General features: G+C 37.4%; 1 protein-coding gene across 2 annotated transcripts in view; it reads right to left on the reverse strand.

Annotated features, from left to right (window-relative positions):
* AASDH (aminoadipate-semialdehyde dehydrogenase) overlaps positions 1 to 15,802 on the reverse strand; it is a 36,020-nt gene that overhangs the window by 6,506 nt on the left and 13,712 nt on the right. For both annotated transcript variants that reach the window (XM_032633691.1, XM_032633689.1), the window contains 7 exons: positions 13,518 to 13,710; positions 5,815 to 6,056; positions 5,343 to 5,449; positions 4,644 to 4,816; positions 4,022 to 4,214; positions 2,851 to 2,966; positions 1,049 to 1,844 (listed from right to left, as the gene is read on the reverse strand). In XM_032633691.1, coding sequence (XP_032489582.1) covers positions 1,049 to 1,844; positions 2,851 to 2,966; positions 4,022 to 4,214; positions 4,644 to 4,816; positions 5,343 to 5,449; positions 5,815 to 6,056; positions 13,518 to 13,710 — 1,820 coding nt within the window. The remainder of the gene's footprint in view (positions 1 to 1,048; positions 1,845 to 2,850; positions 2,967 to 4,021; positions 4,215 to 4,643; positions 4,817 to 5,342; positions 5,450 to 5,814; positions 6,057 to 13,517; positions 13,711 to 15,802) is intronic.

The following is a 15,802-nucleotide window of genomic DNA, read 5'->3' on the forward strand; positions in this document are numbered from 1 at the left end:
ACTGAGTAGAAGGTAGTAGCTAACACTTGTTGAAGGTCACAGAGCTGGTAGTAGCTTTAGAGCTAGGTTCAAATCCAGAAACTCTGACCTAAGGCCCACACTGTGAATCAGCATGTAGTTAACTATTATTCTTTGAGCACTTAGTCTGTCCCTAGCAATGTACTAAAGGATTCACAAGCAATTATTTCATTTAATCCTCTCAAAAGCTCTATGATTATTGTGGTAGTTTTAAAATATATCCACAAATTCTTTGATACTCAGAGATAGTCAACAGGTGAAGCTAATTCCCCTCCCTCTGAGTGTGGGCCAGACTTAATGATGTTCTTCTAATAACAGACTAAGGCACAAATAATGGTATACAACTTTAGACACTAAAAGTACTGCGTTCCTCCTCAATCACTCTCTTGGGTCACTCACTCCAAGGGAAGTTAGCTTCCATGTTGTGAGGGCATTCAAGCAGCCTATGGAGAAGCCCATGTGGGAAGAAACTGAAGCTTCCTGCCAAAACCCAGCAAAAACTGAAGTCTTCTGTTTGCAGCAATGTGAGTAAGCCACCTTAGAAGCAGATTTTTCCAGCTCGTCAAGCCTTCAGATGGTTGCTGCCATATGAAAAACCCTGAGCCAGAACTTTCAGCTAAACCCCTCCTAAATTCCTGACCCATAGAAACTGTGAGATAATAAATGTTCATTAAAGCAACTATATCCCAATAAATAAATGTTTATTATTCTAAACCATTAAGTCTGGCGATAATCTGTGATGCAGCACCATGTTTTATTTATTATGCCCATATACTCATAAGAAAACTGAAGTTCTAAGAAGTTCAGCAACTCGTTGAAGGTCACAGAGCTGGTAACAGCTTTAGAGTTAGCTTCAAATCCAGAAACTCTGACCCAAGGCCCACACTATGAATCAGCATGTAGTTAACTATTATTCTTTGACAGCAACCAAACCTACTATACATAGGTTTTTTAAATTTAACTTGGCTCTGCTAGCATTACCATATGGTAATTAAATTTAACTCTATAAACCTCAAATTCAGAAACTTACCCACTACAATAAAGTTTCCACACTTAGATACACATGCTGAGGATTCAATGCGATCTCCCAAAATCTGTTCCCATTTCACCTTTCCAGAGTAAAGATCAACTGCCATCATTCTATGAGAATGGGAGCCAATGTACACAGTTGCAGATGACTTATCAACAGCTGGTATTACAAGCAGAGGTGAAGCATCCACACATTTGCCTGTGTCTGACCTCCACCTCACATGAAACTCCATTTTCTCTGCCTCCATCACAGATGTTTCCTCTTCAGAAACTTTTGCAACACAGGACATATCTTTTGACTTCCCAATAAGAGCTGGAGGATTTAAGCTTTTCATATTTTGAATGTTAGTCTGTGAAATTAAATCAGAAGAATAGGCTGAAGGGCAATGTTCCAACTTAGTTAAAAACCTAGTAGTATGCAGAGACAAAATCTGACTCCCTCGGCTCAGTGCAATAAAAGCATTGATCTCGTTGTCACAATTTAAAGGCATGACAGATTCCTGATGTAAAGATTTTCCACTGGTTTCCTCTTGATTAACATCGCTGGATTTTCTTTTTGTGGCATAATTCTTGCTAAATGTCAGATCTTCATCTGGAAACACTGTTTGAAGGATGTGATTGTAAATCTCTAAAATAGAACTGCTAAGAATAATTTCCAGAAGCCCAGGTACTGATGTGCCAACAAGGTTTTCAATCTCATTGAGGAGCCGTACGGACTTCAAAGAATCTCCACCACTATTTAAGAAGAGTGACTCATCGGGAACCTTCAAAGGGTCTTCTGAGAGACTCAGAACAGACTACAGATTAGAGAAGTGAGAAATATGGTGAAGTTAAAGATCTAAAACCAAAAGAATTCAGCATTTAAAGGTAATATATAGATGATGGTAACTACATTAATGAGATGAACACACACAAAATAAATTTTTTAACAATTAGAGTAAATTTTAAAATTATTTTCTATATAGTAAAGGAGACCATCATTATGCTACCAATTTTGTCACAAACTACCCTAGAACTGCAAATTATACTTCCCTTTAGAGCAGTTTTTCTACCCATACAATAGGGGATGGAATTATAAAAACACCTGATTTAATATCAGATATTAACAATATCTGATATTTCTAAAATATGGGAATAATTATTTTCATTAACTTCACATAAACCGAAATTATTTTCCAAGAATCTAAAAATGAAGTGGATATTACTTTTATCTAGATATCTATTTTCAGACAAGACTGTACAGTTACATCCTCTTGTTAGAACCCTTTGGAAAACTCCAAATTTTATCTAAGAAAAATTATGCTGACCTGTAAATCATAGGTAATAAAATATATATATTTTTAAATAAGTTTTTAATTGTTATATACATATATATATATTAATTCCCTTAAGCAGAAGCATACATGTTGTTACTGAAAGTTCTTCTGGAATAATTATGTTAAGCCTTTATACCACAGATCGTGGTACAGCAAGATTCGGCTATTTTTCCAACTCTGACAAGTGTTACTGCACTTGACTGACCATCTTAGGGAAAAGTTATGTCAAGAGGCGTTTTGTCTACTCGTGCCTTTTATGACTACCTCACTTCCAATAAATTTCTATATAGGGAGCTTCATCTAATCTTGCAGTAGAGAACCTAACCCTTATTTGAATACAAATTGAATAAAACAAAGCTATACTACTTAACATCTGGGCAGCAGTAATATTCTTAGAAAATTTTATCAGACTTATTAGGATGCTACATTCCCTGAAGATATACAACGACCTCTTTATAATAACAAATTTGTATCTTAAAAGTTGTACCTTCCACAAATGATGTAATTTTTCCCAAAGTTCCTCTTTTCCATTGAGTTTACATTCAGACTTCAAGTTTATGGAGTTTAAATAAATCTTATTTAACTCAGAAACATCAATTTTGCCTTAATACAAAAGAGAAATAACAATTTTTAAATTTCAGCTTGACCCCTTCATGTCTTTGTTAGTCACAATACACACATTTTTCATTGTTAAGGTTAGAAATCCTATAAAATAGTTTGTCATGCAGAATCAATAATCAAGAAGACAGTCCCATGCTACCCAGAATGTAGTGGGTAGCAGATAAGAAGAAAGGAGGGACTTCCCTGGTGGCACAGTGGTTAGGAATCCGATACCTGCCAACGCAGAGGACACCTGTTCAATCCCTGGTCTGGGAAGATCCCACATGCCGCGGAGCGACTAAGCCCGTGCGCCACAACTACTAAGCCTGTGCTTTGGAGCCTGCGAGCCACAACTACTGAAGCCTGCGAGCCTAGAGCCCATGCTCCGCAAAAAGAGAAGCCACCACAATGAGAAGCCTGCGCACCGCAACACTAGTGCACCACAACAGAGTAGCCCCCGCTCGCCGCAACTACAGAAAGCCCACGCACAGCAGCGAAGACACAACGCAGCCAAAAATAAATAATATTTTTAAAAGAAAAAAAAAAGGAGAGAAAGCCCGCGCGCAGCCACAAAGACCCAATGCAGCCAAAAAAATAAATAATTTTAAATAAAAGAAAAAAAAAGAAAGGAGGGGCTAATGTTGCTCTCATTTAAAGAGCTAAAGAAATGGTACTATTTACTGAGCAATAACCACATTCTGAAATATTAAATAAAGATGAAATTGGGAAAGTAATAGAATATGGTGATTAAGAGCACATGTTTTGAAGTCAAACAGTCCTACAGAATTTCAACTCTACTACTAACTAGCAATGTGATTTTGGGGAAATTATTTAACCTCTTAAGCCTTATTTTCCACATAAGTAAATGGGAATAATACCACCTACTCACAGGAGTTTCTGGAGATAAAATGAGTTAATTATACAAAGTATTTAACAGAGGGTCTACCACAATATATATTAGTATTACTTATAATAATAAGGATTTAAGTGGCCTTTAAACTAGTTAATACAATTAGTATCATTTGGCACTGAAACATAGCTGCTTCAAATTATTTTACCATGAGATGTAAATGGTAGAGAATCAATCAATACAAGCTCATCCGGGATTGCATGACTTGGAAGATGTTTCTGCAGTTCTTTAAAGATGTAATCCTTTACTAAATCATTTTTGGACACCATGAACAAAATTAATTTTTCCTGATTATACCATGTAACTGCACAAGATTCCACTTGTTGAAGACCTTCAGCAACCTATGAGAGAGATTATCTCAATTTGCCAATAAGGACATTTAAAAACAAACTTCCTAAATACTCTGCATTCAATACAGTCAAATTAAAATCTGGAATTCACTAGAGATTTTTAAAAAATTGTTTCCTACTATCACTATTACCAGCACACTGGGTTCTTAATGTTTTCCAAAAATAATAGCTCCCAGAGCAAAATAAGTCAACTTATTTTCAGTTATCAAAATCCCCTTTGTCACTTATTTAAAAAACAACTCTTCATGCTGAGAATAAAGTGCACAATGAATTATCCATATCTTCTACTGTAATTCATCATTAACACAAAAGTCTTAGGTTTAAATAATACTGACAGAGAACCCTGGAACAGAAAAGTAGTTATGGCTGCCTCTAATACCTACATATATTAATAGGTGTTTAATATTTAAACAGTTCTACCTGTTGCACAAGTTCAATGTTAAGACGTTTGCCATGACGTTTGATCTGACTGTCCTTTCGTCCCAAGAAAAATATCTCTCCATCTTTTATAGTCACAAAGTCTCCTGTGGCCCTCATTGTGCCAAGTGGTACTGTCACTTCATCATCAAGAAAACATACTCTATTTCTGCCACCTTCACAAGACATAAACAACAATGTAATTTTAAAAATTCATGGAAAATATATTAAAAACCAAGAAATCAGAACATCTCCAAAAGCTCAGTTACTAAGTTTCAAAGTTTGAATATTTATATAAAAAGGGGGACTCACTTTTAAATGTTACCTGATAAAATTATATACAATAAGAACTTTAGTAAAGTAAGCAAAGGGATGAAACACAATCTAGTTCTAAAAATACATGTGATAAAAACATTCTTAAGATACTAATAGAATTTTGGCTATAAACAGAAATACAAACAACCAATTTACAGTTTCTAAATTACTTTTATATCTTCTCTTAGAGTATTCGACATTGTTATCTGAAATAATTATGGTAACTAATTAAATGTTTCATGACTGTGAGGATGAGATTAAAAATTACCATCACCGAAAAGAATACTAGACTTAAGAATAATTGAGGAAAGAATAAAATTAACACATCAGATTTTTTTTATTGGAAAAAAAAAAGAAATTATTCCCAATCAACAAATGTAAAACAACCTAAAAATACTTGGCCATTGCCTTCTTGAACTGTGAAACCATTAGTATCTTTGACTTCAACTACTGTTCCAAGCAGTGGAAATCCCAGTTGTACAGGCAAGTCACATCTATGAAAACACAACAACCCAAACCAAATTTAAAATTTTTCATTTGAATAGAATATTTACCAGTGTATTTAAATCACATTGTACCAAATAAAGAAAAAAAAGTTTTTGTTATAATTCAAAGATTGACAAGAGGAAAAGGTTAGGTGGAAAAGTTATCATGTTATTCATTGCTGTTTAGTTACGAAAACCTCTAGCAGGATCTGTAGCCCCAGTTAAAATAAGAAAGGTTCTGAATTCCCAGCTTAAAATTCTAGATAAAATAGTGTTTATAAAATATTACTCCAGTGCCTATCAAAAATACTATTTGTGTTAAGATACTGGAGAAATAAGTTTCTACCCTACCCTGAAGTAACTGAAACCCTTACTTCAAAGTAGAGTTAAGAATTTTCTCTGGTATCCTGTAAAAAGTCGCCCAACTTGATACCTCGGTGATACCATAAACATTAAATATTTGTGTTTTATTGCCTATTCCTCTCCAGCTTTTGAGAACAGTTAATGACGGAAATGCTTCGCCACCAAGGGCCAATACTCGAAGAGAAGTATTGGTTGATAAAACAGTTGACTTGATAAGCTGAGATCCAAATCTTCTAAGCAATGTCGGTGTTGCCTGTAGATACATTAAAAATAAATTATTTCTTTCCCTTCACTTCTTTAAAACAAAAAACAAAAAACAAAAAAAACACACTGTAGTGATTAGTCCAAAGCTTAACATTGGGAGCTCACAAGGAAACTAAGGCTGTGTTTACTAAATGGCAAATCATATTTGGAAAACTACTGAAGCAGCATTACCTTTTTAATGTGGACATAAATTTTCCTTCAGTAAAAAACAAGCAAATATTAATTATGTTTCATTATGCAGTTTAGACAAAAAGGTTTAAAGGACAAAAATTTATTAAATGAATTTACATTTCCTTTCCCATTATTCCTATGTAGAAAAAGTATATAAAAGTGTTAAGAAAGTGCCTAAGCAAAACAATGAATAAAGATTTTAAAAAACTCTATTAATATAATTGACATACAATAAACTATACATATTTAAAGTGTACAATACAAATTTTGAGATATATTATTGGTGAAACCATCACCACAATCCAGATACTGAACATATCCTTCAACCCTAAAATCACCTATGTACCATTGTAATTCTTCCCTCCAACTGGACCTCTCCTCCAGACAACCACTGATCTATTTTTTGTCACTGATGATCAGCTGACATTTTCTAGAATTTTATAAAAATGGAATCATACAACATGTATTCTGTTTTGACCTAGCATCTTTTACTCTATGTTCAGTGAAAATACTTTGTGATTCATGTTGTATATATCAATAATTCATTCTTTTTTGTCTTAGTCTGTTCAGGCTGCTATAACAAAATACTATAGACTGGGTAGGTTATAAACAACAGAAGTTTACTTCTCACAGTTCTTGGAAGATAAAAGTCCAAGGCCAGGGTGCCAGCATGGTCCAGTTGTGGTGAGAGCTCTCTTCCAGGTTAGACTTCTTGCTGTGTCCTCACATGGTGGAAGGGGATAGGAAGCTCTGTGGGGTCTTTTTTACAAGGGCACTAAATCCCATTCATGAGGGCTTCACCCTCATGACCTAAGCAGTCCCAAAGGCCCCATATGGATTCTGGGGGGACACAAACACTCAGACCATAGGACTTTTTATTCTATTGTATGGATCAGGACTACCTTTTGAATTTCCATATAAAATTTAGGATCAGCTTGTCAATTTCTCCCCCAAAGAAGTCCATCAGGATTTTGATAGGGGCTGGGTTTAATTTACAGGGAGAACTGCAATCTTGACAATATTGAGACATCCAATCCATAAACATGAAATGTCTCTTCATTTATTTAGCTCTTCAATTTCTATCAACAATGTTCTATAGTTTTCATCGTACAAGCCTTGCTCTTCTTTAAATTTATTCCTATTTTATTATTTTTGATGCTATTGTGAATATAATTATTCTCTTAATTTCATTTTTGGGCTTTTTTTCTATAATATAGAAATATAGTTGATTTTGCATATTGATCTTGTACCCTCCAACCTTGCTGAACTTGTTTATTAGTTCTGGTAGTTCCCCCATGTCGTCTGCAAATAGTTTTACTTCTTCCTGTCCAGTGTGGGTGCTTACTTTCTTTCTTCCTTTTTGCTTTATTGCACTGCCTAGAACAACCAGAATAATGTTGAAGAGAAGTGAAAAAGCAAACATCCTTGCCTCATTCCCAATCTTAGAGTGAAAGCATTCAGTCTTTTATCCAATTATAATGTTAGCTGTAGTCTTTTTGTAGACATCCTTTATCATGTTGGGGAAGTTCCCTTCTATTCCTAGTTTGTTGACTTTTTTTATCATTGGCATTGGATTTGCCAAGTAATTTTTCTGCATCTGCTGACATAATTATGTGCTTTTTGTTCATTATTCTTTATCTAGTATATAGCATCAGTGGATTTTTGGATGTTAAAGCAAATGTGCATTCCTGGGACAAATCCCACTTAGTCACATTTGATGAAATAAAATTATTTTTAAGGCAGGACAAAAACAATATTTTAACATAAAATTCTCTCTCTGCCCATTTGGGCCCCACTACCCTCGCTTTACGGTGCAATGTGCATCTGCATTATACATTAACCAGACGACCTTAGAAGACACAGAAATACCTGCTACATCACAAAAAGCAAATTTCTCCTCACACCAACAAGGTAATTCCTTAGAAGATAACATTCCTTTCTTAATCCTGTGATGGGTCACAATGACCCACTACTCGCCTTATATGTGCAGATCTAGACTATGTAAACTATCAATATGTCACTTTGATGTATAACTCTGTCTCGAAAATGTATATAACTCTGCTTTGACTTCTAACAGGCAGGAGGGTCCTCAGATCTTTCTGAAAGACTGTCCCTCGGGTTATAATCCTCAGTTTGGCTCAAAGAACATTCTTTGTTTCTTTCTTAGATTGACTAATTAATTTTTCATCAACACATTTTACATTTCCTGAGACTTATTTTGTAGCCTAGCATATGACCTATCCTAGGAAATGTATACTCTGCATTTGGTGGATGGAGTGCTCTACATGTGGAGATAATTCATTCTTTTTTGTCTTTCGTCCACATTATCAACATGTGGTTGATAATGTTATTCAAGTCTTCTTTATTACATGCACACTGATTTGTCTAGTTTTTCAATGAATTACTGAAAGTAGGGTACTAAAATTTCAAACCATTGAGTCATCTATTTCTCCTTTCAGTTCTGTCCATTTTTGCTTCATGTATTTGGAACCTCTATTTTCAGGCAGAGATCATGTTCTTGATATAACAATATACTTCTTTTTTAAAAATTAATTAATTTTGCACCAGGTCTTAGTTGCAGGAGGCAGGCTCCTTAGTTGTTGCTTGCCGGCTCCTTAGTTGCGGCAGGCGGACTCCTTAGTTGTGACATGAGAACTCTCAGTTGCAGCATGCATGTGGGATCTAGTTCCCTGACCGGGGATCGAACCCGGGTCCCCTGCATTGGGAGCACAGAGTCCTAACCACTGCGCCATCAGGAAAGTCCCAACAATGTACTTCTTGATGTACTGACCATTTTATCGTTATGAAATGTTTTGTTGCTGGTTTTTTATTCGCTTGTTTATTTCTTTGTTTGTAACTTGCCTGGGCTAAATGTGAATCGTCTCCCCCGTATGGTCACTGATGTCACTGCTCAGTTGGCTTTTAAAATAGGTATTTGGGAACTCCCTGGTGATCTGGTGGTTAAGACTCAGCACCTTCACTGCCGTGGCCCAGGCTCAATCCCTGGTGGGGGAACTAAGATCCCACAAGCTGCATGGTATGGCCAAAAAATAAATTAAATACTTTTTTTTTGGCCCTTGGCAGTGAGAGCTTGGAATCCTAACGACTGGACCACCAGGGAATTCCCTAAAATACATATTCTTTTTTTTTTGGCTGCATCAGGTCTTAGTTGCAGCACACGGGGTCTTTCGTTGCGGCATGCGGGCTTCTCTCTAGTTTTGGCACGAGGGTTTTTCTCTCTCTAGTTGTGGCGCACAGGCTCCAGAGTGCGTAGGCTCTGTGGTTTGCGGTACGCAGGTTCTCTAGTTGAAGTGCGTGAGCTCACTAGTTGTGGCGCACGGGCTTAGTTGTCCCGCAGCATGTGAGATCTTAGTGCCCTGACCAGGGATTGAACCTGTGTCCCCAGCACTGTAAGGCGGATTCTTTACCACTGGACCACCAGGGAAGTCCCAAAATACATATTCTTGTTTTCACTTTTAAGTCTTACATCCTAAGCGTCGCCTCATGTCTGCATAGCTCAGATGTCAACCAGTGACTGGACAGATTGTCTGTATAGATGGATCTGTGTGTGGATAGGGGAGCTCATCCAAAGTTACATCATTTTCAAGTCTGATCCAGCTTTTATTTTCCATGGGCTCTTTTGTGTCTCTTATGTGCATGCACATAGCCTCAAGGTCAGTCAGGAATGTGCTTGCCCTCCTCACCATAGCAACCTCAGGCCCTTCTTGCTGGCTAGAATGCCACAGATTCCCTTTTCTAAAGCAAAATTCAGCAGTTTTTAAAAACATAAACATATTTCTGTAAAAAAAATAAAACAAAAACAAACAAAAAAACATATTTCAGATAGTTATATGCCTTTAGTTGATTTCTAAAGTGTTGAAATGGTTATTTTTGTCAATTTTGTCCAGCTTTATAGTTGCTTTTTGGGAAGAATATCTGCCAATCTCCTCACTTGGCTATAGCCAGAGGTTACATGAATGAAGATTTTAAAATGGCTTCTTTCAGTAAAAGCTAAAAGGACAACCTAAATTTTAATTTGGGGAGATTATTTAAGGTCATGGCTTGTGAAAATATTTAAGCAGTAGGATGACCCTATATTCCAGTATGTACTTATTGTTCCAGATTACTGTCTGGGAATTTAGTGCTTTCATTCACTCTCAGGATTCCAAGTTTTTGGTAATAAATTACAGTGGTCACCCTATTTATCCTGAAATGATCCTAAATCAAGCTCTTAACTGTTCCACCAAGAGTTTTTTGGGTTTTTTTTTTAACAAATTTATTTATTTATTTGTTTATTTTTATTTTTGGCTGTGTTGGGTCATCATTGCTGTGCGTGGGCTTTCTCTAGTTGCGGTGAGCAGGGGCCACTCTTCGTTGTGGTGCATGGGCTTCTCGTTGTCGTGGTTTCTCTTGTTGCGGAGCATGGGCTCTAGGAGCACAGGCTTCTGTAGTTGTGGCACGTGGGTTCAGTAGTTGTCACTTGCGGGCTCTTTAGCGCAGGCTCAGTAGTTGTGGCACACGGTAATTAGTTGCTCTGCAGCATGTGGGATCTTCCTGGGCCAGGGCTCAAACCCGTGTCCCTTGCATTGGCAGGCAGATTCTTAACCACTGCGCCACCAGGGAAGCCCCCAAGACTTTTATCATAAGGAAAATCTCTTGTCAAAATGACGACTGAATGGTCCTGCTCTCCATTTTCAGTAAAGCAAATCTGAAACATTCTGGCCTAATTTCTAGTGTTAAGGATAATTTCAACTTTGAACTCTACAAATGAATGCACAACTATGAATGTTCAGCAAGGTAAAGCATTGTAACACTTTTCAGATACTCATAAACTGAAATGATCAATTTATTGGCACAGGACAGCTCAACATCCTTTGCTACCAAATCATCTTAGGCATAGGGAAACAGGACTTAGCAAATAACAGAAAAAAGTGATAGAAAATGTTATAGTTTTCTTCCAGATTGCCTAAGTAAAAATTTATGTAAAAATGAAAAACACTTATGTTGACACTTTGGTAGATAGCAACCTAAGATTTTGCTCTAACTAAAAGGTTTCACTTTTAAAAGGCATCAAGTTTAAATAATATCATTTTGTTACCCAGAGTATGCAAAAAATTCCCAAATATACTTTAGGTTTGTAAGAAACCAAATACTGGCCCTTTCTTTGCAAGAGAAAACTCCTACTCCTGAGATAAAGAGGTTCTTAATTTCCTAAAAGCTTAGTCCATCTCACTTTGGGGCCTTTCTCTCCCGCAGTAACTCAAGATATTCTATTTTTTCCAATTTTCAAAACTTTAGTAGCATGTATTCTCTTTGAGAGCTTTTAAGATCCTTACTTAATATCCAATTAGGTTTCGGCAAGGTTATTTGTAAATAAAATCTGTACAAGGAGCTCTTAAAAATATATATATAGGGCTTCCCTGGTGGCGCAGTGGTTGAGAGTCCACCTGCTGATGCAGGGGACACAGGTTCGTGCCCTGGTCCGGGAAGATCCCACATGCTGCGGAGCGGCTGGGCCTGTGAGCCATGGCCGCAGGGCCTGCGCGTCCGGAGCCTGTGCTCCGCAACGGGAGAGGCCACAACAGTGAGAGGCCCGTGTACCACAAAAAAAAAAAAAATATATATATATATATCTCCATGATGACTTACATATTATTTGGTAAGAAATTGACTCTGGAGGGAAAAGGTGAACGCTGATAACAAAATAAAGCTAAAATTCACTATAAGACATGTGTCTTATACAAAAGAAAGGTTAGCCTGTCAGCTTTTGTGCTTCTCTTCCTTACTCAAACCAAGTCAAATGTGATCTGCACATAATATTCCAAGTACATTTGTATTGTGAGTTATATAAAATCACAATGAAACTATATGCAAAATTTGCTGTATTTTGGGAACAGAGTTAGTAAATGTGTATCCATTTCTCAGAAGGATCTATGATCCCAGAAAAGTTAAAAAAAACACTGCTAAAGTAAATTTATCTGAGATTGTGTTTTAACATTAAGCAAGGGGGTCAGATTTAAAGCGGTATAAGACACTATTAAGGTACTTAGCAAATATTCCCTGAAAAATTATGCTCCTTGAATTTTACAGGAAAATAAAAGTTGCATTTTTTTTTTTTTTTTCTTTTTGCGGTACACGGGCCTCTCACTGTCGTGGCCTCTCCCGTTGCGGAGCACAGGCTCCGGACGTGCAGGCTCCGCAGCATGTGGGATCCTCCCGGACCGGGTCACGAACTCGTGTCCCCTGCATCGGCAGGCGGACTCTCAACCACTGCGCCACCAGGGAAGCCCCTAAAAGTTGTATTATTAAAATCTTGCCCAGATTCATAGAATGATTCACCAACAGATGAGAATTTATACCACTGATACCTAGCAAAACTTCATTGCTATACTCATTTTATTTATATATAATGGTTTTTTTAATAGGATGAAAAACACATTTCCTAAAAAGAAAGTCAGCATCAAATTTTGTCTCTGGGAAGAAATTTAACATCCTCTCAAGTCTCATTTTAAAAAATTTTCATTTATCATGATATGCATATAATTTTATTAATTCTCTCTAGTTTCATTAACCACTTGCAATGTTATATCTTAAGGCTAGAGTACAAGTCACATACTTTCACATATATATTTTTTAAATCTTCAAAAATGCCAAACTTGGGCTTCCCTGGTGGCGCAGTGGTTGAGAGTCTGCCTGCCGATGCAGGGGACACGGGTTCGTGCCCCGGTCCGGGAAGATCCCACATGCCGCGGAGCGGCTGGGCCCGTGAGCCATGGCCGCTGAGCCTGTGCGTCCGGAGCCTGTGCTCCGTAACGGGAGAGGCCACAACAGTGAGAGGCCCGTGTACCGCCAAAAAAAAAAAAAATGCCAAACTTAAGAAATACATTTTTTAGGTTAATATAAAACATACCGATGTAAAAATCAGAAAATCTAAATTTCTAAGTCAATTATAATTTAACGTACTTAAAGCAGCTTTTAGTGGGAAACACAATAAACTCAAAACTTTAAGACAAGAGAGGCATATCCCAACGGATTTGAGTAAAAGTTCCCTTAGTTATTATAGTATGTACAAAGTGCATAGTAAAAGAATTTTCTAGACAGAATTAACTGATTTTTTTCATTCTCAAACAAACGACATCATCAGGAAGACAGCCCTTGACATTCTAACTAGATTATCATTAATCCATTGTAAAGAGCTACAGGAATATAAAATATTCTCTAACACACTTAAAATATTGAATAATTAAAAACAAACATTTCATTTGCTACTAAAATGTACCTGTAAAATAGTCACTCTGTGATGGGTAAAGAGAACAGCAGCTAATTTTGATGGGAGCACTTTGACAGAAGTTGGTACAATAAGCAGAGAGGCACCACTTGATAGAGCAACAAATATTTCCACAACAGAAGGATCAAAGGTCAGAGGTGAAGCCAGAAACAAAACATCCTCCTGAGTGATCTCAAAAAGCACCCTAAGGCAAAACAGAATGTAATTATGAGAAATGCCTAACATTTAGTAAACACATATCCTAAAGAAGTATTTATAACCATTAAGTTTCCAGATGTTGGCCAGATTTTTTTTTCTCTTAGATTAACCAAAACGGTGCTATTAATTCTAGAACTCTTCTTTATAAGGATTAAAAGCCATTTAAAGCAAAGCCACTTTTTACCATGACGTATTTTTTTTTTTTTTTTTTATAAATTTATTTATTTTATTTATTTATTTTTGGCTGTGTTGGGTCTTCGTTGCTGCACATGGGCTTTCTCTAGTTGTGGTGAGCGGGGGCTACTCTTCATTGCGGTACGCAGGCTTCTCATTGCGGTGGCCTCTCGTTGCAGAGCATGGGCTCTAGGCACACGGGCTTCAGTAGTTGTGGCTCGAGGGCTCTAGAGCACAGGCTCAGTAGTTGTGGCGCACGGGGCTTAGCTGCTCCGCGGCACGTGGGACCCTCCCGGATCAGGGCTCGAACCCGTGTCCTGTGCATTGGCAGGCGGATTCTTAACCACTGCGCCACCAGGGAAGCCCTACCATGACGTATTTTATCATATGTGATGCACTTCTGATGCGTCAACTTGACTGGACTGAATTACAGTCCTCAGAATTCCCTTTCTATTGATAGTGTGTTTCCCGTTAGGGTAGAAGACAAGGGATATTCTCTCTAGACAGTTGGAGGACAGAAGGCGGACAGCTGTCATTTGACAGCACACACACCTTCTCCCATTTATTCAATCAAACACTAGCTTAGGTGGTGCTGTGAAGGGATTTTGTAGATATGATTAAAGTCCCTGATAAGCTGACTTTAATCAAAAGGGAGGTTATCCTGCGTTGGCTGGATTTACTCAGTTGGAAGGCCTTTAAGAGAGTGTTTAGGCCTTCTCTGAAGAGACTCCAAACAGCAGCTGGATCAGCAATTAGCTAGTTCAGCAATTACTCTCCCTTTCCCCTGGATCCTCTTTCCTGACTTGCCTGTGGACAAGCACATGCCCATGGGGTTCCAGTCTGTTCACAATCACCCCTAATTGTCTACCCAATGGACTGCAGTCTTGCTTACCACAAGTGTAAGCCAAATCCTTGTAATAGATCTCTGATATATACTCCCAGTTCTGTTTTTCAGGTAGAATCTTGACTTATCCTGTACTACTTATTGAATGATGATTAATAGAGACCTCTGACTGACTCCCTTTTCCCACTATTTGGCATTTTCTCTCAGTAACTCAACAAAGAGCAGAACAGAATATATGTGATAAGGGTATTATAGAGCATGGATGGTCAGCGATGAGTCTATAACACTCTTCAATTTAAAGACACAAAACTCATTCTATCTAAAAGCAGGGATTACCTTAACTTCAAAATATCTTCAAGTATGGTATTGTGGGTACCCACTTGGAACCCAGGGTTGGTATGAAGATTATTTTAAGCTGAAGACATTTTGGATTCAACAGATGCAGAAAGAAGCCTTCCTGGAGCTTCCCTTATCTGACTGATAGCAGAAACTTCTGGGGAATGAGACTACCATAAATTCCATCTTCAGGGTGACTTTTACTCCCAAAAGTACACCAAGAGTAAACCTACCATAAACCCCCTCTACTGGGGAGTTTTACGGCCCTGACGACAGGATGAAACTACCCTCATATGCATAGGCCAACATTACCACAAAGTTTCTTATCTGCTTTTGTCTTTCCTAAAGAAACCAATTTGTATTTCCCATAGAAGCCTTTCTTCCCCTCCCTTTCCCCTACTAAGTTAGGTAGATAAGCCCCAACTTTAAGCATTTAATGATGGATTCAGAACATGCTATCCCAAAATATGCAGCTCTGGTATATTTACCATTTTCAGTTAAATGCACTTGAAAAACAGCAAAACAAAAACACTCTGACCTTCCTGTTTTTCATAAAGGCAGATGAAATTCCCACATGAAAGATGTCCTCCCTATACCAGAAGGAAAGTAATGTTCTTAATATCAAGGATGAGACGCTGAAAGCAAGAGAACTCTATACAAAACAGACTTGGTTAAAATAATTCTTATCTTCCTTTAGCCTCCCCACACAGTTTAGTCACTTTTC

This window comes from Phocoena sinus, chromosome 5, assembly GCF_008692025.1.
Source record: "Phocoena sinus isolate mPhoSin1 chromosome 5, mPhoSin1.pri, whole genome shotgun sequence".
NCBI classification, from domain to species: Eukaryota; Metazoa; Chordata; class Mammalia; order Artiodactyla; family Phocoenidae; genus Phocoena; species Phocoena sinus.